Below are 24,275 nucleotides of genomic sequence, written 5' to 3'. Positions count from 1 at the left end.
TTTAGCAAAGGGTCAATTGTATGTCTGTCCTTCCTTCATTGCTGCCAATGCATCTCATTCTGCTCCATCAGTGTCTGCATCACTCCCCTGCCTCTCTGAATTATTTTTATTTTGCCAGTCTTGAGAAAATACAGTTCACCTTGAACTAAACAGCAAGACAAAAAAGAAAAAAACAATGTGAATGAAGATGTAAATATGACTGATGGAGTTCTCTGACTGTGGGGAAGCACTTATATTTTCCATTGACATTTAGTGAATACCAATCTGCAGTTAGCAATGCCAGTGATATTTTGTGGTAAGACCTGGAGCTGGCACCTCTATATATACACGATGGTGTTGTGAGACAGGATTTTAGCCCATCTCAGAATATCCATCGCCACACCAAGGTGTTGATGACATATGAATAACAATGCCAGGCCTCATGTTGTCGCTATCCATCATCTCCTCGAACAATCAATATTGTGAATGTTATATAGTTAGGAGGAAAGCGATCCAACACGTAGCTGCGGCACAGAAAGCACAGAGCTATTTACTTTTATCATTTAACTGCTGACAGTTGAAATAGTGTTCGATGTCATCGCCTCATTATAGCACCAGGAAGCCAAATGTTCTTTGAACAAAAACCTGCCAGGTGGAAGCTGTATTCCAGCGTTCAATCCAAAAATATCTCCAGGGCACTTCTTTCATTCCCTTTGTCAATATTTCCAATGACCCCAACTGCTGTGAAGTCAATTTAGCAAACTTATGTGGAACAATAGGCCACATGTACAGTATTGATCATTAGAGGTTACTGCAGCATTTGCTGCCACAAAGTGAACAGCTTATTATAAAACATGCAAATATGTGCAAATTCTGACCTACTGTAAGGTCTCCAAAGTGTGTGCAGGAGTCACTTGTCACTCACATCTATTGTTAAAGGTCTCAAAAATGTCAATATTGAATTAAAATGTTACTTCTTACAGCAAAAAACAAGCAAGCCCTTATAGTGCAGGAGGAAGCTGAACTATACCAAGAGAAATATATTTACTTTATGGAAAAAGAAGTGACTTAGTCCTTCGTATCACTCAGCTGTCTTCCAGACGACAGTCTGAACTTAAATCTAAATCAAACAGGCTAATTTGGGTAATTTGGGTTTCTCACAGTAGAAGCAACGACACACTTCTGTGGTTTTTTAACACAAAGAAATTGATAAAAAATAATAAAATAATGCAAATATGAGGTTAAATTGTTCTTACAGTCAAATATTACTCTTTATTTTTTTTTCAAGATTTCTTTTGGGCATTTTTGCTTTATTGATAGTACAGGTTAAGATAGACAGGAATGGAAAGAAAGGGTGGATGATGTGCATCAAAGTGCCGCAGGCCGGACTTGAACCAGCCTCAGCCTACACTGGACACACACTCTACCAGGTGAGATAGAGATCACCCCCATACCTACTTTATTTTGTGTGAAATGTGCTCCAAAGCAACTCCAACTAACCCAAACTCAAAATGATCAATCAAGTACTAATGTTTTGGTCACGTGTCAGCTCAGAGAACCCAAATGCAGACCAACAGACAATCTTAGAACATCCAGTACAGGCAGGCAACTCAAAGTCCAGACGTAAGCAGAACAAAAACCAAACTGAAAACCAACCGGTAAAAACACAATGGACAGGGATGAGTACAGTAATAACGCAGGTATGAATGCAAGAACGACCACAGAATGCACCCAGGAGGAACACAGACAAACTGACAAAGGACAAAGGGAAACACACAGGTATATATACACAGAAATCTAATCACAAGAGCAAGACACAGCTGGAGTAGGAAGACATGGGCAAAAGGAGGGAAATGGAGATTGGCTAACAACAAGGGTGGAGCAGACAAGACTAATACAGAACAGGGGTATGTCCCAAGTCCCTTAAAAGTTCTGCTAACCACCTTACCTAGCCACCTTACCTAACTGTTTAGTCCCTCCCACTTAGGAAAACATGCAAGGAGTCAGGAGTTAGGAGTGAGGAGCGAGGGTTGCTGATTAAGAGACATGAGACGGCCTTACTCTGAAGCGTCACGTAAAGCAACGTCCTTTTCTGATGACGGCAGCACAGCTGGATCTGCTGCATAACGGAGCCAGCGTTTGGCGTACATCCCAAGTCACATTATATTCGCTGATCAAAGCCGTAACCCCCACCCCCCCGCCGTCATGACTTTGGTCACACACTTTTGCATGTATTACCATTGTTACTGAGTCATTTGCCGAAGTTTGTCGCAATTAAAGAATGGTCTGTAGCCCTGCCACTGTCACTGTGATGAGCATCATTATCATCATCATCATTATTATCACTATTATTAAATCCACTCGCCATCATTCAGCAAGTCAGCTGCTGACTGAATAAGATATATCAGACCTGTCAGTCTGCCTCAGTCAATCATTTTTATTTATAAAGCCCAATATCACAAATCACAATTTGCCTCACAGGGCTTTACAGCAAACGACATCCCTCTGTCCTTTGGACCCTCACAGCGGATAAGGAAAAACTCCCAAAAAAACCCTTTAACGGGGAAAAAACGGTAGAAACCTCAGGAAGAGCAACTGAGGAGTGATCCCTCTTCCAGGACGGACAGACGTTCAATAGATGTCGTACAGAACAGATCAGCATAATAAATTAACAGTAATCCGTATAACACAATGAGACAGAGAGAGAGAGACAGAGAGAGACAGAGATGCAGGACAGACGGTAATGACAGTAGCTTACAACAACATTAATGAAAGTAATAATATTAATTAATATTAATATTAATAATTAATATTACCTACAGGCTATTAAACATTATTCCAATCACATGACATGCAGGACAATTAATGATGGGCAAATGTGTTAGCAGTAGCACTATAAAAATAAGAGACTTGGGACGGACCCTAAGACAGAACAGGTGGGAAGGGAAGACTCCGGGAACAGGAGACTAATGAGACAGGTGTGACAGAAAACAGACGGGAAAACACACAAATACAGGAAATAAAACCAGACGCAACACATGAGGAGAGAAGCTACAAAATAAAAAGTACAAATTTAAGTGAGATCCCCAGCCCCAGCGCACACACAGTATAGCCTATAGTTTAGCAGTAAAACCACAGGTTGGTGATAGAACTGGGTAACAAAGTGACACTGGTATTAAGAGATTGATCAACTGAGATGTAAGTAATAAAAAAAAAGTAAGCACCTTTCACACTTTAAATCATCAATTAAAGGAGCCTTATAAACATTCAGAGCATATCTATGGTACAGAGTCTGGGCCAGGAAGTGGCTGAGCCGGTGGGACCAGTGCAAACAATGGCAACAGTGCTAACAGAGAAAACGGTGTTAACCTGTGGGGGAATTTGAGGGTGGGCGCTTCTCTGACGACATCGTGTGGGGATGTAGTCACATTGCAATAGTATAATAACGTCATGGAAGCATAACTTTAGTGTCAGGGCAGTGCAGAGGCGACTAGCTAGCCAGTGGGATACATGCATGTGGCTGGATGGGCTACAACAAAAAAGAACAGAGAGCTTGGATTACAACACACACAGATGAGGTGTGACTTTACTCTGTGCTCAGGATGCCATCACTCCACTATATGTTCACAGAGCAAATTGTTTGCTGCTGTAATAATGCTCTGAATGTCGCATGGAGCTCCTGTAATGTTACATTTAAAACAGCTTAGTACACATTTTAACCATTAAGAATGTTAACCAGACACATTACATTTGGTAGAGGGACAAATGATATGCAGTCAGCTAATTTGTAGTAATTTCCGATGTTAAATTCCAATCAAAAAGCCATTCGGTGGCTGTAAAATTAAAACAGGATCATTTTTCAGCTCCTTTTGTGTATTGCGGGTCAGAGGATCTTGACTGCATGTGACAAAAAATGACTGAGTGGAACTGGTGTGACACTGACAGAGGACATACACACACTGCTGACGTGCTGCTCGTGTAGTATTTGAGTCACATGTTGGCTGATAACTGTATCAAACGGTAGAACTTAGTATTTCAGTGTGCTCAGAGCTATAGATACTGTTGACTTTATTACTGTTATAAGGCTAATGTGCAGCTAATATGAGCCACTCAGTACAGTCATAACCCACTCATACGAGCGTGTTAAATGCCTCTTAATATTTATCAGGTGTTAGAAATAACATGTCTTAATATTCAGTCTTTTGTTTTATTTCATTTTCATTTTATGAGTGTTTGAAGAGCTCTCCGTAGCTTGTTATTTCAATTTCAATCTGTTGGTTAAACCATTTAATACCAGCCCTGATATCATGAATCTTGTCTGTGTCTAGAGAGAGCTGTAATTTTTATGCTAAATAGCATTGTGAACACCAAGTGTTGTTTTTGTTTAATAAACAGTGCAGATCAGATTAAAGTCTCCGAGTATTTTGAAAGTCTCAAGGATGCAGATCATAGTATTGTTTGTGCATGTCCTTGAAGTGGGAGTTGTGGGCACATTTCTGAAATCATATGGAGCTGGATGGAAATTTAGAACATGTGATTACCTCTGTAGCGGCTGCTAATGTCAGTGGGTGTGTAATTATTATTATATAATCATTCACAAGCATGCTAAAACGTTAAAAATCCCCCTGTTTGATCAATAATACTCTGGTTGCATCAATCAAAGACCGCCTGGCTTTGTATTATACCCTCATAACTCACCACAGACACTGTTGATCAGCTGCTAAACAGGCAGACAAGATAACTCCAGCCTGGCGCAATTGGCAGAGCGATGTGCCAACAGGGCCAAGAGGCTTGTGGATGGGAGGATTGGATGACCGCACATAGTTAGCCTCATTTCTTCTAGCTCCTGCCAAGCTACTGTAGATAGAAGGATAGAAGGACAGATATGGGGGGGTTTGGGGGCCAATCAGGCAGAGTCAGATACACTGTAACTAAAGCAAACCTTGCTCCCTGTTCTTCAACAATCCCTCTAATTGGCCATCCAGAGACAGTTGCCTTTGTTCCCTAAAAGAGTCAAATAATTAATGTCTCCCGCTGCTCTCCTGGATGCCTTTGATGGCAAACCAAATCAAGTCTGCGCTTTAATTTGATTGTAGTGGTCTGGCATTGCTCTTACTGTTGTAAACAACGTAATAAATCAAGCAATGTGATACACTACCAAAAGGATAGTCCAAACTCCAGTGATTAAACACATGAAGACAGGCATGAAATGGCCATTCCCTTTTTCCTCTCCATAATCAGTTCAGAAGGTGTGGTGACATGTTTTCATGTGCGCTGCCATTACTTTGCAGACAAGCCAGAGCAATATTTGTCTGTGTGATGCTGCAAACCATCAGCTGCTTCTTCCCTTTCAATTTGTTATACAAGTCATTTTTATGCCACTCTGACACATTTCACACAAATAATGTCTAGTCAAGTGCAATATTGTCACCCACAATTGTTGATTTATACTCTCTGCTCACAATGTGAGATAATAAGTGTGAATGCCAGCTCCCCACTGCAACCATGTCTATATCATAGACCGCAGCTTGTTTCCCTGGCTTTGTGGTCTCATCACAGCCACTATAATGGCGCATCAGCTGCACCCAGCTGAGACTTTTACACACACACATAGACACACACATGCCTCTTGTGCTTTAGTGGCCCCTCTCCTTCACGCCGGCTTCATAACAGCTAAATTATGCATGCATCAGGAGAATAAATCAGCTTGGACACGCTGACAAGAAAGGGCACATCAGAGAAGCCATAAAATGCACAAGAAAAATAATATTAAAGAAATATGGATGAAGCTATGCATCACCAGCATTTTCGCTCTCTTTTTTATTTTGCACACATAAAGCGGTATCATTACCAAAGTGACATCCCAATATACAGATAGACCAACCTGCAGTAGCAACCTCTGTAATTCAGTAGCCCCTTGAAAAACTACAAGTCAAGCACCTGTGCCTTAAAAAGAAGTGATACGAGAGCCATCGTCTGTCACAATAAGCACACAATAAACCTCCATGCTCTCTCACTGTCCTCTTTTAACTGAACCTGGAATAAAGCCATTTTGCCACCTACCCACTGCTAGCTTCAGCAGCCATGAAATTACTGCTGGGAGCTTCTTTCTTTTTTTCATTATAACAAAATGTCCTGGCCTTTGCTTCATGCAGCCATAGTGGATGCTGATTGCTTTGATGTTACACTACGTCACAGGGCAAATTTGTTTGCAGAAACAACACATAAAATATACATGATTCTCGAGGGTAAACACAAGAGTAAAATAATATATGGACTTTTTCCATGAAAGGTAAGTCACTTTTTTTCTTTTTTTTTTTTTGTTGTATGTCCTTCAGTTTCAGCTGATCAGCCAAACGCTGCCCAGAGAGTTTTGTGCGCTCAATCAGTCCCTCAAGACACACACACACGCACACAGCTGTATGTGTGTGTTAGCTGCCCACCACGGCGCTGACACGTCACAGTATGCCGTGCGAGAGAGAGTGAAACCAGGGAACAAAGACAGACAGGGAGAGATGGAGAAGCTCTGAAAAGTCTGTGGGTGGATTTTCACAGCGGAAAAGCACCACTCTCCTCCCTCCTGCATGTATGGACTTCTAAAGATACAGACAGCATGCTGCTTCTGTTTGATTTGACATACGCTGTCTTTTTGATTAGGACAACACTTGGCAGTGAAACTGTTTTTGGTTATAGGCCTACTGTAAACACCACATCAAAGCTTTGGCTACACACTTTCGGGGCTACTTTGGCATTCACGTCACGGCGGATGCTACGTTTCTACCACGGAGGCAAAGCTTCCCTCTCCCCGTGGGCAGTGAGAAGCGGAGGAGCTCATACAGTACGCTTTATATTCCCTCCTCTAAATTACATAAGTTGTGTGGACCTGGTTTGAGTCTATATTTTCTTCCTCTTTTAATTATCAGTAGTTAAAAACTTTCCTCAAAGGCACCACAATTATCATGGCTTTATAGCTGCCTGGAGATTCCCACCCCATTCTTCACCAACCATCAGACAATGACTGCCTGACTGTTGCTTTGGTATATTATATTATATTTTATATAAATTGTGGGTCTTTGCCAGATGACTAATGAGAGGAAATATAAAGCTGTCTTCCTCTCCCAGCCCCAAGATTTTGATCTCCACTGCACAAACACTAGAGGGATCCTCAGAGCCCTGTGAGCATACTTAGCCCAGAGGCAAACACTCACCAGGCCCTAAATACTGTAAGTATTTATTTTAGCTCCCTCAGAAGACAATAGAGACGAAGCAGCTCTGGGAATATTTATAAATTAGGACATACATAGAGATGTAGTTAATGAATAGTGAGAGTTTGACATCTGGAGAATTTAAAGTAGACATTTGTAGTGTGTTCACGGCACAGGCAGATGAAGGAGGCTGTCAGCTGTTATTTTATGACCTTCCTACTTGTTGTGGCTGCTTTGTGATATTCCAAGGCCACCAGGATTGCAAGGATTTACGGTACTGACACATGCTTCATCCATTTAAAGCCAAGATTCGTGTGAATTTACACAGCGTCAGGGGAGGGGAATCCTATCCAAAAGTCACACCTCAGACCGGTCCATTGTTGACCTGATGTCCTTGTCCATGTACACACTGACATGATATAACACTAGGGATGTCCCGATCACATTTTTTTGCCCCCGGGTCCGAATCATTTGATTTTGAGTATCTGCCAATACCGAGTCCCGATCCGATACTTCAGCAATGCATTAATAAGAAGAAGAAAAGAAGAGAACACATCCAAGTTGTCCTTTAAGTTTTTTTCTTTTTATTTAAGTGACAGTATCCAACATGATACCTTTTTATATGGCTCTTTTATCACAAGTTTTGTTAGTGCAGCATTGGTTCAAACCAAGTAAACACAATAAAATCTCTTTGTAGCTTATCAGTGGTGCAGCACAAAATAACCATGTAAACAAATTCAATTTAAATAAATATCTATTTTTAGATAAACAAACTAGATGATGTCTGTAAAATAAAATCTCAATAATTCCACATAGTGCAGCATTGTAGAAGTAAAACTAAAGCACTTAACTCCACCTCTAAGAGGTAGCTTCACATTCAGTCACAAGTCAGAAAATAAAATCCCATTTAGGCTTAGTGCAGAATTAGACTAACTAGTCTAGTATTAAAATGAACAACAGAAATGTCAATTCAAAGTGGTGTAGCAGCTTAACTTTAACATGAAATAAAAGATTTCCAGCTTATTGGAATAACACCATTCAAGTATAAAACATCAACATGAATATAAAATTGCAAGGCACTGGTTTGTTATCACCTCTTAAATGTGCTCTATATTGAGCTCAACTCTTACTCTCACTCTACGGCTTCAAAATGAAGTGGATGTTTTTTTTTGAGGAAAATCAGCATCTCTACCTTGTCAGGGGAGAGCCGATTCCTTTTCTCATCAAGGATGTTTGACACTGCACTAAAGAGTCTCTCACTGTCCACTGAGGTGCAGGGGGCACAGAGAAATTTGGTTGCAACAGCAGCCAGTGAGGGGAACTGTGTAGCATGTGTTTTCCAGTAGTCTAGTGGATTGCTTTTCCTAGGGATGGTTTGCTCTGAGAGGTAGGTCTGCACCTGGACATCTGCTGATGTGGTAATCACGGATTGGGCCTCTGACTGACACTCTTCTAAGATCTTGTCTAAGACGCTGCCCAGGCTGCTTCTTGCTTCTTGACGAGGTGCCTTGCTCTTTACTGGCGGCCCTGTTCTCCTCTATCTTCATCACCTCCTGGATGAGGGATTCTTTAGCAAGCCTCAGGTTGTCTGACTTTGTGAAGTATCTAAAAAAAGATAAATGTAACAATTACCCACAATTTAAAAAAATGTAAGGCAAGACACCACATAGCACAGCAGTTAAGTCAAGGAACTGCCTTACATCTACTTAATTGAATAAAAATCATCTAACCATTAACAGAGCTAAATCTAAATTTAAGAAAAAAAAATAGACATTGGCTTGAATAATTTATACTGGTGGTGACTTACATGATTTATTATAAAATAAAAATGATTATCATAGCATTCAAATGGTACATTTATTGTACTTGCCTGTCTTTGTATCTTGGATCCAATAAAGTGGCGATGCTGTACAGTGGCTCCTTTTCTACCTCAGCAAAGCGGGTCTCCACTGCCTCTAAAAGAGTACTTTTCATGGTTCTGACACCCTGGTCAGTGGTTTGCTTCCGAGACAGGACACGTCTGAGGGCTGTTGAGAGAATGATTGGATGGATAAATGGTTTACTTAGAACAAGATAAAATAAAATAAAAATTGTACATTCTTGAATTAAAAAAATTAGAAAATAAAACTCAAAAATAACCTGTAATGGCAGGGATTACATCCGCTGCAGTTGCAGTCTCCTTGCTCACATCCCTGGTCAGTTCTTCAAAGAGAGCTAACAGCTGTCTTCTCCATCAGGGTCCACTGGTTAGCTGTCAGTGTGGCAGGGAGGTTGTGGTCAGCTGCATAGACACTGAGAGCTCGCTTTTGCTCCAGAATGCTCTGTAGCATGTAGAGGCTGCTGTTCCATCGAACCTGCACATCCTGCTGCAGGCGCTTGACTGCTATCTTCAGATCAATCTGGATATCTTCCAGACGTGAATAAGCCAAAGGAGAATGTTTGAAATGGCCTATAATCTTCCTGGCGTTAGCCAGTGTGTCTGTGACGCTGCGCTGAGAGAGCAGACCCTTGTGCACGACAAGTTGAAGCATGTGCGCGACACAGCTCAGACACGGTACTCCCATGTCATCCATGGCCTTCTTCATATTTCGCGCATTGTCTCTCAAAATTACATGGACCCGTTGCTTTTCTATTCCCCAACTGTTCAGCATCCCCTCGATCGCCTGTTTGACACGCTCTGCCGTATGAGATCCGCGAAAGTGTTGTGCATGCAAGGTTGCACGTTGTAAATTTAAAGTGGAGTCGACCCATTGTGCAGTACAGCTAAGCAGTGACATTGGACAAACAGACGAACTCCATATGTCTGTGGTAAACCCAAAAGCAGGCACCTCTGATGAAAGGGCTCACAGGTGGTCACGTAGCTTGTTGTGAATGGCCGGCAGAGCTGTGTCGGTAAAGTAGTGACGAGAAGGCAACTCATACCGTGGCTCCAGGTGCTCCAGGAGACGGCGAAATCCGATGTTTGCAACCACAGACAGTGGCTGGTCATCCAATGCGATAAATTCAGCTATCTTGGCTGTGATCTTTTTGGCCTTTTCGCTGTCCGCAGGCAATTTCTCTTTATTTTTCAACGTCTCTTTCAGTGTCGGCTGGCTCAGTGTCTTTGTCTGAGTTGCCACAGTGAACTCGGAGTATTGGGCAGGATGTTTGTTTTTCAGGTGGCGTATCATATTCGTAGTGTTGAATGCAGCTCTGTCCTTTCCACCACGCGAAATGCCCAATCTGCACACATTACAAGTGGCTGTTGCGCTGCCTTCGCTGTCCAGTTTAAAATACCTCCAAACTGCAGACATTTTCGCTGTCCCGAGGTGACATGTTTGCCCTGCGTTAGCCTACTAACTACCAGCTCACTACTATTATGTTATCTGAATTCCCCGCCTGCCGTAAATTGTGACGTTGACGTTATGACGTTGTTTCGGGCTGTGCAACAATGCATATTGATGTTGTGGAACTTATTAAAATTAAAACTAAGCCATTGTCATTCTGTTTGACAGTCTCTTTGTACCTCAGGATGAATTTAAAACGTGAACATAGCCATGCTTGTTGTTTTGTAAGGTTAAATCCGATAATTTCCACCCGATTCCGATCATTTGAAAATCACGTGATCGGGCCCGATTTCCGATCACGTGATCGGATCGGGACATCCCTATATAACACAGTGAAAAGATTGCTTCGATCATAGACTAACTTGTACCACATTTTTCCTAGACCTTCATACACATGTGCACCACAAGCACCTCACAGCACTATCACCTCTGGGACACATTGGACAGCAATACAAACTACCATAGCATAATCCACTGAAAATTTACAATTAAAAATACACTACAAATACGTGTTTAACTGGCTCTTAAACTCTCTTCTTAAAGAGGAGCTGCGTCCGTTTTCATAATTCCTAAGACGGTCCAAAAATATTTGGAAATATGAACAACTGTCTCCCAAATCTAAAAAATAGAGTTCTAAAACTCAAATTTGTGATGTCATCACAACTGGAACTGCTCCTTTAACATTAGCTTTGTCCGAATTCACATACCATGCACTAGGCATGGGCATAAGTACTCCAGTTGCTCAGCTTATAGAGTGCTTGCCACTGCCCCTTTTGACTTTTATATATACATTTTTTTTTACTAATTAAAATTGGTAAAATCTTATTTCACTGCAGTGCTTCTCTCAGAGCCTCCTTGCCCCGCTGCCTCTCTGTTTATCATGAGACCACTGCTGCAGGAGTGTGAGCTCTGCACCAAGACACAGTTGGTAAAAGTCCGCCCACACGAACATAGACAGTGACAAGGCTTACTGTTGGCACCACACAGCTAACATTACCTAATGGTTTTGAGCGAGTTGACCTGTTTTGCTGCTGGGGCTACCAGGCACATGGTGAACTGTGCACTGCATCTAACCTATGTAATGTTATTGGCAGAGACAGGATGATGGCTGTTTCAATTGTTTTAATAGACAAATTGAAGCCTAGTTGTTCAATAAATTAATTTTGAATTGCAATCATTTTCTGTTGTCGGACAATTTACATTCCTATTCTTCTATTCTTACAATGGATTTTTTTTTTTTTTTTTTTTTTGAGGTCTCGAGTACTTAATTTAATGCGAGTACTCAAATATGGAAGTTACCTACCGATGGCCATTTTAAGCTATGAATCATTCACCTTACTTTTGTGTGGATAAACAGTTGTATGTTTTTGTTGTTTTTCTTTGGATGCACTGAATTGTAATGACCACTTAACTTCCTAAGAGCCTCCATGCCAGTTAGAAATATGTAACCATTGTACCCCGTGCCAGCCTTAGATCGGAGGTTGGAGATATACTTGCTTTTAATTACACATTCGCATACACATGATGACTGACTCGTGTTACCTGCATCCGTTTGGGACATTGGTTGTGCATGTCCTCAAAGATTAACAAGATGCGTCTGCAAGATGTGATACACACATGCACTGTCAGGGCAGTGTTGTGCAGAAGGAGAGGTAGAAACTCACCATTGTCATTATATGCTTTATCTATGATGGCGCTGCTCAATTTAAAAATATATTTTTCCTAGCAAAGGGAAATCTTATACTTTCACTTAAATTGAAAGGTTATTGATGTTACAGAACTGTCTTGGTCCCTGTCCACTATTGTCTGTTATAAATGTTGTAGTCTGTCACATTGCATTGTGGATGGTGGTGTCCGGTGTTTGTATACTGTAATGTTTAAAAGGAAATTGTATGCAAATCACAAACTAGAAGTTTCAGACATTTTTAGTGAACTAAACAGCATGTTAGTAAGGAATTTCAGATGCAGTCAGTGAATTGGGAAAAATATTATAGATGAGATATAGATATTCTGAGTATATGGGGACATTTTCTGTTCCAGCACTGAGAAAATTACAATAAAATAAAGCTCATCTGGGTATAAAAAAAGAAACAAACATTCTTCTCTGGTTTCTGGCTTTTAGAGAGTAGCTCATGTTCACAAATATTGATTGGAACCTCCAACGCCATGGAAATAACGTATTGGAATTCTTAATTTAGGTGGTGTTTCCCTTTAACTGTATATGATATAGTGTATCATATAATTACAAAAAAAAAAAAACAGTAGGAATTTAATCTTTAAAAACATGTACCTGACCTTCAGTTAAGCACTGTGCAGTGTCTGCAGCGTTAAAGAGTTGGATTACCCCAATTGCAAAAAACAAACAAACAAAAAAAAAACATATTCATATTAATATTTTAGTCATATATAGTCATGAAGAAAGTTTAGATTTTTTTTTTAGATATTTTGAGATATTTGTCAGTAAGCTTTCTGCCCCCACCCCCAGAACAGTGGAAGTGAATGGAATTTCTTCTGTGACATTTTAGAGTCAGATATCTAAAAACTTGGACAAACCTAGACCAAAAAAGCAGAATATTAAAAGTTCACTATGCAGGATTGTCTTTTACTTTTTGTACACATGCTCGCCTGTGAAAATGAAAGTAAAAGCCAACAAGATTTGCTGTCATTTGGCATTTCGTCACACTATATTTGTGTTTTTTCTGCACAGTGTCTCTCAGATGCCTGCCGCTTACAGTTTGGCACCTGGTCATTACCTTTTTATAAAGCCCATAAACGTCCCAAACAAAGAAAATAAGGAGAAAATAAAAAAAATCCAGGCAGAGGACAGAGTCTCTGTAAATAAATACACCACCACACACATCTAGTGGGCCAGAAGTGATAGTTTAAAGGGATTATATGGAGGAATCTATACGTTTTTTTTTAAGGAAAATCCTGCATAGTATACCTTTAGTATGTTTTTTTTGTAGTTTGGGTGAACTTAAATGAGGAAAATTTTATATAGCAACACACAGCAGCTAGGAAACCGCTTTGGTGTCTGTAAAGTTCACTTTCCGTTTTTCGAAATGTTCGGTCCTAAACCCGGTATCAAGCCAAACCCCACAATTATGAGTCAGAGCCATTATCTTTGTGGTTTCAATTCAGTTGTTTCTGATGCCCTCTGAGACCCTGGACAGTGCTCAGCAGGGCGTTTCGCCCACTCAGAGACCCTCATTTACCAGAGGATTGGCAAGTTAGAGGGCAGAGCAGCCACATTTACTGTTGGCTCAACGACCACTGCCTCTTTTTCATGTGTGCGCTTTAGACTTTGATCCCTCAGAAATGAGTTCAGATCGAGTTTTTTTGTGCCCTTCATTTCTCACTTTCGGCTGTTAGCTGGTAGAGTAAGTTGCTTGCGGTTGCCTTTACTTATTGTGTACTGTGGTGTTGCTGATGGTGACTTATTCACTTACATTTCATTATTTGATTAGATAAGTAGATTAGATTTTGGATTGATGTGGATTAGTGTAATACCAACTATGACACAGTGTGATGATGCTGTGTAATATAAACAAGTCTTATAGCTGTGGCGCTGGAGCTGACAGCCAGTTGTGGCTAATGCTGAGCTGGATGCTTAGAGAAATTTGCAATATGGTTTCTCTGATTTGCCTAGTTAGCCTGGATCAGTTGTGAGAAATAAGGGGGGGGGCTGTGAAAGAGAGAGATGGAGGCCTATGACACTCCGCACCGTACCCTAATGAGAGGCAGGGAACCAAAGGAGCTGGGCAATGAGATTAGATGCAACTCAATTCAATTACCCCTGAGCCGCCACGGGTGACGCTTCAAAACTCATCCTGTTAAGATCTGGTTCACAGACGAAGAAGAGGACTGCAGCTCTCACTCAGCCGCTGTATGCTACACTGCCACACCATCTCATTCGCAACAGCTCTGATTTATAAGCACACGGGACGTCATTAGGCTCTGTCGGGATTTGCTAGCAGACTCTGCAATGTTCTGATATAGATTTAAAGGAAAATGCAGAAATAATTGAGTTTTCAGCCATCGCAGGCGTTTATACACTGCGCCACAAACTACAGAGTTGTTTCAAGTGTGTGTTTGAGATTAAAGAGAAATTTAATACCCCGTTTTAGCTTCAACACTACACATATTCAAATAATGCGCTCAGACCCGAACACACACCCCCACGGCCATGCCTCCGATGTGACCCCACAACCACTGGCACTTCCACTGCCTACACTTATTTCTGCTAACATTAACTCTGCTTTCTACTCACTTTAATATAGCCTGCACTACTGAGACCATAATTATGCTGCCACGAAGATGCAGACAAAGGTCATGAGCATTATACTCCTAGTCTGTTTTAAAAAGAAACTCAAACATCTCCAAATTACCTGCGTGCACGTTCACCTACGTGCAGGCCGAGCATGTTTAAGCGTGTGTTTAGGTGCAATCTTCAGTCCCCTCCAGCAGACTCAGACCTCTGAGTTCACATTTGTTCACCTTTGCCCTGCATCCTGAGAGCGTTTGCCGATAGAAACACTGATGCACCGTTTTGTATGTTTATGTGCAATAATACACCTACAGACAATAAACTGCAGCGTTGCTCTCATGTATTGTTTACAGTCTGTGAGGGCGGTGGATGTTTCTTTATGCTTCAGGAGCGAACAACGCAACGTCATCAGTTTCTCTCAGAGTTGTTTTTGATCTGCAGAGCAGCCTTACTTGGGTTTCTCTAGAAAAAGGCAAATACGTTTACAATGAATAATACAGACTGGGACAGGAATCAGTTGATAGCATGGCTTATAAATAATACCATGATCATTTTAGACTAGGCCACAATATATGATTAATATCTTGATTTTTACTTATTTTCTCTAAAATATTATAACGAATTTAACCCTTTTATGCATATCATCATACCAGTGTGATCATTCTACTGAACTAATCAAAGTTTAGATGGAGCACACAGCTTGTTAATCACATTTTAGAAGGCTTTCATTTTTTAATTTAATTTTGAAATTACTCATAAGCATGTCCTAATATCATCCGAGTGTCAGTCTGAGACAGTGCATTCACACAGGTGAAATTTAATTTATTCTGAAATATAGTTTGCAGGCTGTAGGTTTTTTAAAATTGTCATTTATTTTATTTATTTGTTGATATTTATTAATTTCATTTCATTTATTTATTTATTGACTGACTTAACAAATGAATGTCAAATTGCCCAACATGTTCACCAGAAGGTCGCTTTTATTTTAAAGTCAGTTCTGACACTCTCTGACCGTAATGCCTAGTATATACATGTACTGCAAAACAATGTAGGGGCTAGTTTCAATTTAGCTTTCAGCCATGCTTGTCGTTGTTTAGCATTACACTATGACATCATTTCGTCAACAAGATGGGATATTGCTATTTTCACAATATGAATTTCTACCATGAAAATTTTATTAAATCATGTTTAAAATTATACCAGTATTATCATGAACAGTATGACATGGCACACCCCTAACTCACAGTATAATAGAGTAACTGTACATATCATTTACTCACTCAAAAAAGTGGATTCAGCGTTAAGTTACTCTATACAATACATTAATATCCATTGCAGCTGTGATTATACAATCATAAGCCCAGTGTCACTACTTATATAACCTACACACAGTTATTGGCCCACCTGTCTCAACCACATACTGCTCAATATACAATCTATTGCCTCTCTTACTCTAAATGATTACAATTTTATTGTCACACATTACAAGCAGTATGTGTAGTGAATTGCAGGGTGACATACTCCTAAGGCCATGCTAGAACACTAATGCACCATGAATAATAATGATTATGATCAAAATTAAGTAAGAATTTGAAAAATACAATTTAATTTAATGTACCCTTTACAGAGCCAAGGCTGTGTATGGACACTGATTTTTTTTTTAGCTCATACAAAGAGACAGTTAGCTGACCCTGAGGACAATATATCTGATTTTGACAGACAGTGTATTGGTCAAGAATCACAGACTCCTCCTTTAAATTTGTGCAGTCTATAAAAATGTAAAATGCGCATATGTCCCAATCAGTCTCAACATACTGTTCATGCAGTATCATCACATGTTCTTTTTCATTCCTCAGTTTTACTCAGTATCTACCATGTACTGTGACTTAAGTAGAAACAACATACATGAATGTGGGCGCCAAGCGGCACCCTGTGGGGATAAGAAATGCCAGTGCCAAAAACTGCAATTCTTTAAATGGCCCCTTGAGGCTGGCTCCCTGGGAGAGTTTATCCCCATAGACCCCCATGTTCAAATGCCCAGCTTTACAACAGAAATAAACATGTTTGCAGCTTGGTACAAAAAAATGGTTCTCTGTGACTACTTTTCCTGTTCTTGACAACTGCATGGGGAAAACTTTTATATACCTCACCTGTTTAAATTTTATTAAGGCTCATAGTTACTCATAACAAAGGGACTGGCTGCTTTGAGTGACAGGCTGAGTCAGACCCACCCCTCATTCCTCCACAGCTTCTTCTCATCCAAATATGGTCACTCCTGACTTCAAAGGCGACAAGATGGCGACAGCAAAAATGCCAGATTAAAGGCTGCAAAACAGGAGCTAACAAACCAGAGCGTGACGTCGCATTGGCTATGTCCATTGTTTTAATACGGTCAATGATGAGCACACATATTTGTATATGTATGCAGCTAATTTGTACAATTATACTCATTGTTCTATGCTGCACTTTTCCATGAATACAGCACATGATGTGACTGGCATCAGCAAGCATTCCAGCATGTTAGCACTCTCCCTGTCTCGATGGCATGATTAGCTCTGAGGAGCATGATCAGCAGAAGCTATTGCTCGCTGCTGCGGCATCTGTAGAGCAGGGATTTATCACTGGTGATAAGGAAATCTTGTTGTTGTCTTCCATAATTTATGTAGTTGACTGTATTACATTTTTAGATGCAACACAGCTGTGGAGCTCCTGAAGGCGAAGAGGTGAAAGGGATTTATAGCTTTCCTCCATGTTCCAAATAAATATCAGCAGCAAAAGCATTTATGAGAGGTCTCCTGTGCTGTTTGGGAGCTTGAATCTATTGATTGGCTGAAGCTGAAACTCTGGTGCAGAAAGGGGTGACTGTCAGATGTAAATTTATGCAGGGAAGCATGGAATAACAAAATGATTTATTATTGTTCACTCGCAGGTGGAGATGAAACAGGAGCTGTCGGTCTTGTTGCTGCTGTCAGATTAAGTTGCGCTCAAAGGATTTTGTTCATGTCTGATTTTGAAGTCTACATCACTAAACATAAACTTTTCTGCTGACTGTAGACAGAAAGAAAAAAAACGGAGCAAAAGTAATCCATTTCTGGACAGACTATTTACCACCACCAGATTCCATCTCTTAATTTCCATACAAATGTAAAACTAGGCAGGCATGGAATCTTCTGTGAATCTTAAATGAATCCAATTGTTCCAACACAGTTCAGGGTTTGCTGGAGGCGGGAGGAGATGAGCACCGCACAAATCACCAATTTCAAAATAAAAGCCCTCTGTGATTCTAATCTGATTGACAGGACTTCGTTCGCAGACGAGTTAGCATAATTCGTGTTTTTCTTGCACCTCAGACCTCGGAAATGAAAATTGGAAATGCCCGTTTTATTTAGACAGAACACTGCAGATACTCTAAATATATGGAGCCGTAATCCTCGGAGCGTTCCCCTGTGGGCATTTGTGTTTTCTTTTGCCATTTAAAATCTTAAGAGACATGTTATTGTGTCTTTCAAGCAGCACAGGAATCAGTAATTGCACTGATACTCGCAGCCCTGAAACAAATACCCACCATATCATCTTAACCCATGTGCATTGCACGTCGTTCTCCCGACGTGATTACCGCGTGATATGTGGTTGATTGGCATCTTTGCCTTTACCAGCCGAATCCTCGGCAGTTTCCAAACCAACAGAGACCATTTTGACCCAGTTAATCTGCATGACATCTCTTAATGTGAGAAGCTTTTATTGCTGGGAAGACTGCCATGCTATCCAGCTGGCTTGTGGTTGGTGAGGTTCTGAGCATATGCCTGAGGAAAATGAATAATGCATCCATGTTATTCAAACCTTCATTCTGTAACTTTTGCTTTAGGTAGGGGAGATGTGAGGAGGTATGCTACATGAGAGACTGCTGCTGCCGTGCCTCATGTAAAAATGATGATACTTCAGAAAAGCCTCAGATGTTTTCCCTTCACTTTTATATTTCTTTTCCTGAAGAAATTGTGGCTTTTGTCCAGGTAAAAATAAAACCTGCGTCAGACAATTTGATGCCATTAGACTGCTTCATATTGTCCCGTGCTGTTTCACATCAGATGTACAAGTGTTGCCACTTTAAACCGACTCTGTGACCCAGAAACCTCCAAGAGACATCACGGGAGCCTTTACATGCCCTCAACATATAATCTGAGCTCACTGTTGTGCTACAAGTTACATCCGTAAACTATAGGCTGATCTCCTTGGAGATGTGACCCAATAACCCGACATTGCCAGATAACCTTGAGGTGGGGCAGGCTGATGTCTCCAGGCAGTGTGCCATTTCTCCACTGGACAGATGACACACCGCGCGACGGTCTCCGCTGCTCGCCATGCCGCTTGCCAAAAGATCATCTGGTGGGGATGTGCTGCAGAGGCGGCAGCACACAGGGAGTGCAGTCTCAGAGCATTTACGAGTCGGGGAAAAAAAGGGCTGCTTGACCATTCAGATGGAATGGGGAAGAAGGGAAATGCAAAAAGCAGAGAAATGAAGAGAGTCACAAAGTGGTTTTCTTGTTATAGCTGTTGTTGTGTCTTTGGTCTCTGCGCTGGCTTTGTTGGCTGTCTGCAGCCGGTTCATAGAGATAAGGTTGTGCGGAGAAATGGCTCACAGTAGAGAAAAAAATATATGACAAATGTTGATTTTGCACGCTGCTTTTTAGAGTGTCAGACAATTTGCATAATACCCAATCATGTGCAGTGATATTAATCGTCATATAAGATCTACATATGTCCAAATGTGCCGCAAAATTTGCTGTTACTGCAAGTTTTTCCTCCCTTTCTGTATCAGTTATCCACATGAAATGAACAGAGAGAGATGGAAAAGAAGCTTATTGTACATACAGTTTGCAATTGCATTGTCCACGGCTTAATGAAATACCAGCAGTGTGCTTGATTTTCATTAATAACCTTCATGTTCATTCTCGCCCGTTGTACACTGGAGAAGAGTTAAGCCATTTTTATTTCAGCGCGTGCTACATGCAATCTACCCCTCCAGAAATAGGACTACATTATTCATTTTGTGGTATGTGATTTGACCATAGTGTTTCTGAGCGCTCTGTTAAATGAAAATATTTCACGTGTGAATTAATCATTAGAAGGGCTCATTCTCCATTCTTCTGGTAGCATAATGATCTCTTTCTACCACTGGCCTGGATGAATCTTTCATCGTCTTTATCTTTAAATGAGTTGGCACAATCCTCCAAGGAGACACGGGCCGCGATGTGTTTCACCACACTGTCAAAGTTAACATGTGGCTGAGCTAAGTGCCATAATTTAATTGATGCCAAGCGCAATAACATCACCCGCTGATCTTTTAATAATATGGAGATACGATTCCTGTCCTTTCACTTCATTAGGATATTGCCTCCTCAATATGCAAATTTAAATTCACAATTGCTACCACACTTGCACACAAAGTCTAGACGCTCGATAATATTTTAGGGGGCCTGCAGACTTCTGAATGCTATTTTAGATTGTAATGAGATGGCCTTTAACCTTTGGATCCAAGCAAAAAACCTCTCTAGAATAAATTAGCCACTCGGTTTTTTTCACAACTGTTACTGTGTGCCAGTCTATTCTGTGTCTAATCCTCTGGGTCACTCTTTCTCTTTCTCTCCGTCTAGGTTTTTCTATACTGCAGGCCATCATGGAGGCAGCTGTGGCGAACAACTGGCAGGTGACCGCTCGCTCTGTTAGTGGCACAACAGATGCAGCAGAGTTCAAGCGCATCATTGAAGAGATGGACAGGAGGCAGGAAAAGCGCTTTGTGATTGACTGCGAGGTGGACAGGATCAACACAATATTAGAACAGGTGAGCCTCGTACTCGCTGCACACGTGGTAAAGCCTGCGGATTATATAACCAAACACCTACGTTATGCATCGAGCCCTTTGGTTGCCACCTGCTTTAGTCACATAAATAGCAGGCAAATTAAATGTACAGAAAAATAAATATTAAAGGGGCCACGCAACCCACTATATTGTACATATCAGTTTAGTAGCCGTGGTGATCTTGAGGTGGACTGGGAATCATATTAATAACAACACCTTAATATGAGGAGTGTGAAAAAGATAGCTGCTTACAAACAAGGAGGATCTAACAAAAGATGCTATTGAGTTGCATTATAGAAAATGTAGGATGCACATTTGTGGAGCTTGATCCATAACTACCTTTTAAAGATGCTCTAATCAGTGTTTTTCGAAAACTTATTGACCAAATGACTATAAAAGGTGCCTCTCATAGTGACAAACCTACAGAGAAATATCATCTAACTCTGCAGTTTTCCTCAGTTCTGTGGTTTTAAGGCCCACCGCTTTTTGGTTCACTCTCGCCGCTCTCATTAAGCGTGATTTATACTTGTGTGTTAGCTCTATGCAGAGCCTACACCGTAGCCTAAGCATGTGGCATACTTGTGCGGTGGTGTCTGTGTCATTCTGCAGTTGCACCTCTAAAGTCGGCGTTGAGGTTTCTGTGAAGTGCTGTAAAGATTAGTTGATTCAAAACACACCCAAAACACACATTAAACATGGCTTAATAGCGACAGTTTCAAACACAAGCACACAAATCCACTTCACTATAACTCACAGCATTCACAGAGAAAGCACCTGTCTTTTGCTGGACACATTTTCCCCACAAATACAACATGCTAATGTTTTTAGCACAAGCCTATGGCATTTTATATTGTTTAAATTAGCCTAGCAGCTAGCAGACTTTTTCTCTTCTCATATAAAACCAGGGACAGCAGCAACATTTAACAAAGGTAATGTTACAAAATTCGGCTTCATTACAACTCAAAAGATTCACAGACAAAACAACTGTCTTATACAAACCATGTTTGCTAACAAAAATAACACGTTAACGTTACTAGCACAAGCTTATGGCATTTTACTTTGTATAGATTAGCCGAGCAAGGAGCGGAGATTTCCTCTGCTCATATGAAGCCAGGATAAATCACACACAAGACTTAAAATGCTATTTTCTTGGGGCTTTATTGTCTTCACAATGTATTGCTTCTGTGAATTTAAAGTAAATAAAAGCTTTGTTTCCACTGAGGGAAATGGTTTCAGCTTACAAAAACAGATTTCTGGGAAGGTGCAAGTCAGGCGACGACGTAGGCTGTATGTCGACGCAAAGTACAGATGTTAATCTTTTATTTTATGTCAGTTAAAGTGATACAGAGATGCTATATGGATGCAATATATGGCAGTGCACAACGGGGGCCACAAGAGGTCAGTTTCTAATGGTGGAACAGGCAGTTGAGCTGAGAGAGATGGCTGAGAGTGGTCGGGATAACGTTACAGGAATAATAAAAAGCAACTGCAGAGAGAGACAACAGAGAGCAACAGCATGTAGAGTGGGCATGTTTTAACATCTAACAATCAAACCATTACGCTTGTTTTTGACAAGACCAGGTGTTGTAATTTTTGGAATAATAGGAAGACAAACCAAGATGAGTTTTATTTTGTGCCCGTGGAATTTGAATGAAGTGTGTTTTACGTTGAGTTAACAAGGTAATTAAGCTAGTCTTAGCTCAGTTAAGGAGAAAAACGTGATTTCAGAGGGTGTACAGTTGTATTTTTCTGCATAATAAGGATAACAGGTGTAAGAATAATATCTTTCTTAGTCTCTGTAAGTTTATTATGTTTATTTATTAGAATGAAAAAGCTAAGAGAGCTTGTGGAACTTAGCAAACTCACTGCTCAAACACATCTCCCAGCTGAGTATGGCTGAGATATTTATACTGTATAAGGTGAAATGTCAGGAATATAGGAAAAAAATAGATGCCACCCAAGCCTAATTAAACTCTGGCTGACTGAAACATGACTCCAAATAAATGCTAATGTTGCACCCTGGCTCTTCCATGCCACTTCTGCGTATATGTTTTCCCCCAAGTGGCAGTCCATGCATGTTTAAGTTTTTCTCACATGGGTCCCCTGACTGTATGGAAGTGCTGGAGTAGCTGTTTAATTGGGAGTCGTTCAGTCCATAATTCAGTGTTTAAGAATGCACTAAAATCTTCTGCACATTTTTGTACGACTGCTTGTTTTGTTTGAGTTTTTACAAGTAGCTACTACCTCATTTTGTTGAGTTTGTAAAACCTCATTAAGGCTTAACAGCGTGTTAGGTTGATTGGGAGGCGCAGCAGTACTCCTACCTGTTTGAGGAGCTCAGTCTGGCGTCATTTGGTTGCTAAGTTTGAGGCCCAGCTTGTTTGAAAATCAGTGTGTGTTGAGGCTGCCCGACAGCCCGAGGTTGAGAGGTCCAAACGTGAGCAGCCATTTGGAGACACCGCTGGATGATGCATCCTTTTTAATCCTCTTCTAACAACCCCGAACCCCTCCTTTCCTCTCTCACGTCCATTGCCTGAGGAGGAAATGAAAGGTCCACCAGTCCTTGTAGTAGGGGAAACACAATTACCATGAATAGATGAGTGGCTATTATGCCATGCATCTCTTCTGTGCCGCTGCCCCGCTCCACCCTACACTCCTCTGCTAGCTGCTGCCTGCTTATAAGGCAATCAGCTCCCGAATTAGATTCTGCTCGTTAACATTCATTTAGATATTGGCTTCTCTCTGCCTCACAATATCCCCTCAACGAGTGTTAGTTTCACTTGTTTTTTATGAATCTAATTTGATCCCAGAGTCATAGTTTAAAGCAGAATTGCTTTTAGTATTAATTTGCTGTGTCTAATTTAATTCTTGCGCTGCAAATTTCCTCCCTTTACTATTCAGGGACTATGCTGAAATCTATTTCCTTTTTGTGTTAAGAATATGCATCAGCTTTTAAGAAAAGCTTAGAATATTCATTTCAAATCACATGTGAGGCATATTAATGGTTGCGTCTTTAATTGCTTTTTTCCCTCTCTTGCAAACAATAATAAGGATGCAGGGCAATAATCTGTTTGATGTTCTCCTGTTTCTGTCTTTTTCTCCCACTAATAAATTATTTCTGTTTCTTCTAGAGGGAGCTCTTTCCCTTCCTTTACCTCCAGAATTCTTTCTTTCTGAACTTTGTGTTAGCACAGAAGGGGAAATAAAGCTTGTACAACGGCTAACCTTCAAAGCAGCAGTGCAGCAGTGTGCTCAATTTTGCCTCTTGTTTCAGTGACAACCTCAGTGTGGGATTTTTTTTTTTTGAGCTAATTGAAATAATCTGGCAACCTCTGCCAATATGGATGAGTCATAGGCATTCAGGGAAGCTGCTGGACTTCACTCTGCAACCGCCCCCCAGTGGGCCATACCATTATATGTCGAAACAGGAATGGACTGTCTCCCATGAGGGCATTCACACCAAAAATGGCACCCACTGTCAGCTATTGTGGAAACCCGCTGTTTCTGCCTGCTGCTGTCGTTCTATTAACCAATGATTGTAGACAGATAGAGTTTCATCTCTGGAGGACAGGAGTGAGAGTTTGAACAGAACCTGTGCGCCGAGGCCAGTGTCTGTGTGTCGCAGTGTCGATGTGTTGCCT

At 40.8% G+C, this 24,275-nt stretch overlaps 1 protein-coding gene across 3 annotated transcripts in view; it reads left to right on the top strand.

Moving 5' to 3' along the window:
* Positions 1-24,275, top strand: part of gria3b (glutamate receptor, ionotropic, AMPA 3b) — a 110,289-nt gene that overhangs the window by 37,001 nt on the left and 49,013 nt on the right. For all 3 annotated transcript variants that reach the window (XM_033633357.2, XM_033633358.2, XM_078169266.1), the window contains exon 4: positions 20,429-20,616. In XM_033633357.2, coding sequence (XP_033489248.1) covers positions 20,429-20,616 — 188 coding nt within the window. The remainder of the gene's footprint in view (positions 1-20,428; positions 20,617-24,275) is intronic.

The sequence above is a fragment of the Epinephelus lanceolatus genome, chromosome 7 (assembly GCF_041903045.1).
Source record: "Epinephelus lanceolatus isolate andai-2023 chromosome 7, ASM4190304v1, whole genome shotgun sequence".
NCBI lineage: Eukaryota > Metazoa > Chordata > Actinopteri > Perciformes > Serranidae > Epinephelus > Epinephelus lanceolatus.
Note: the sequence above shows the minus strand (reverse complement) of the source record. Positions and strands in the feature narration are given on the sequence as shown.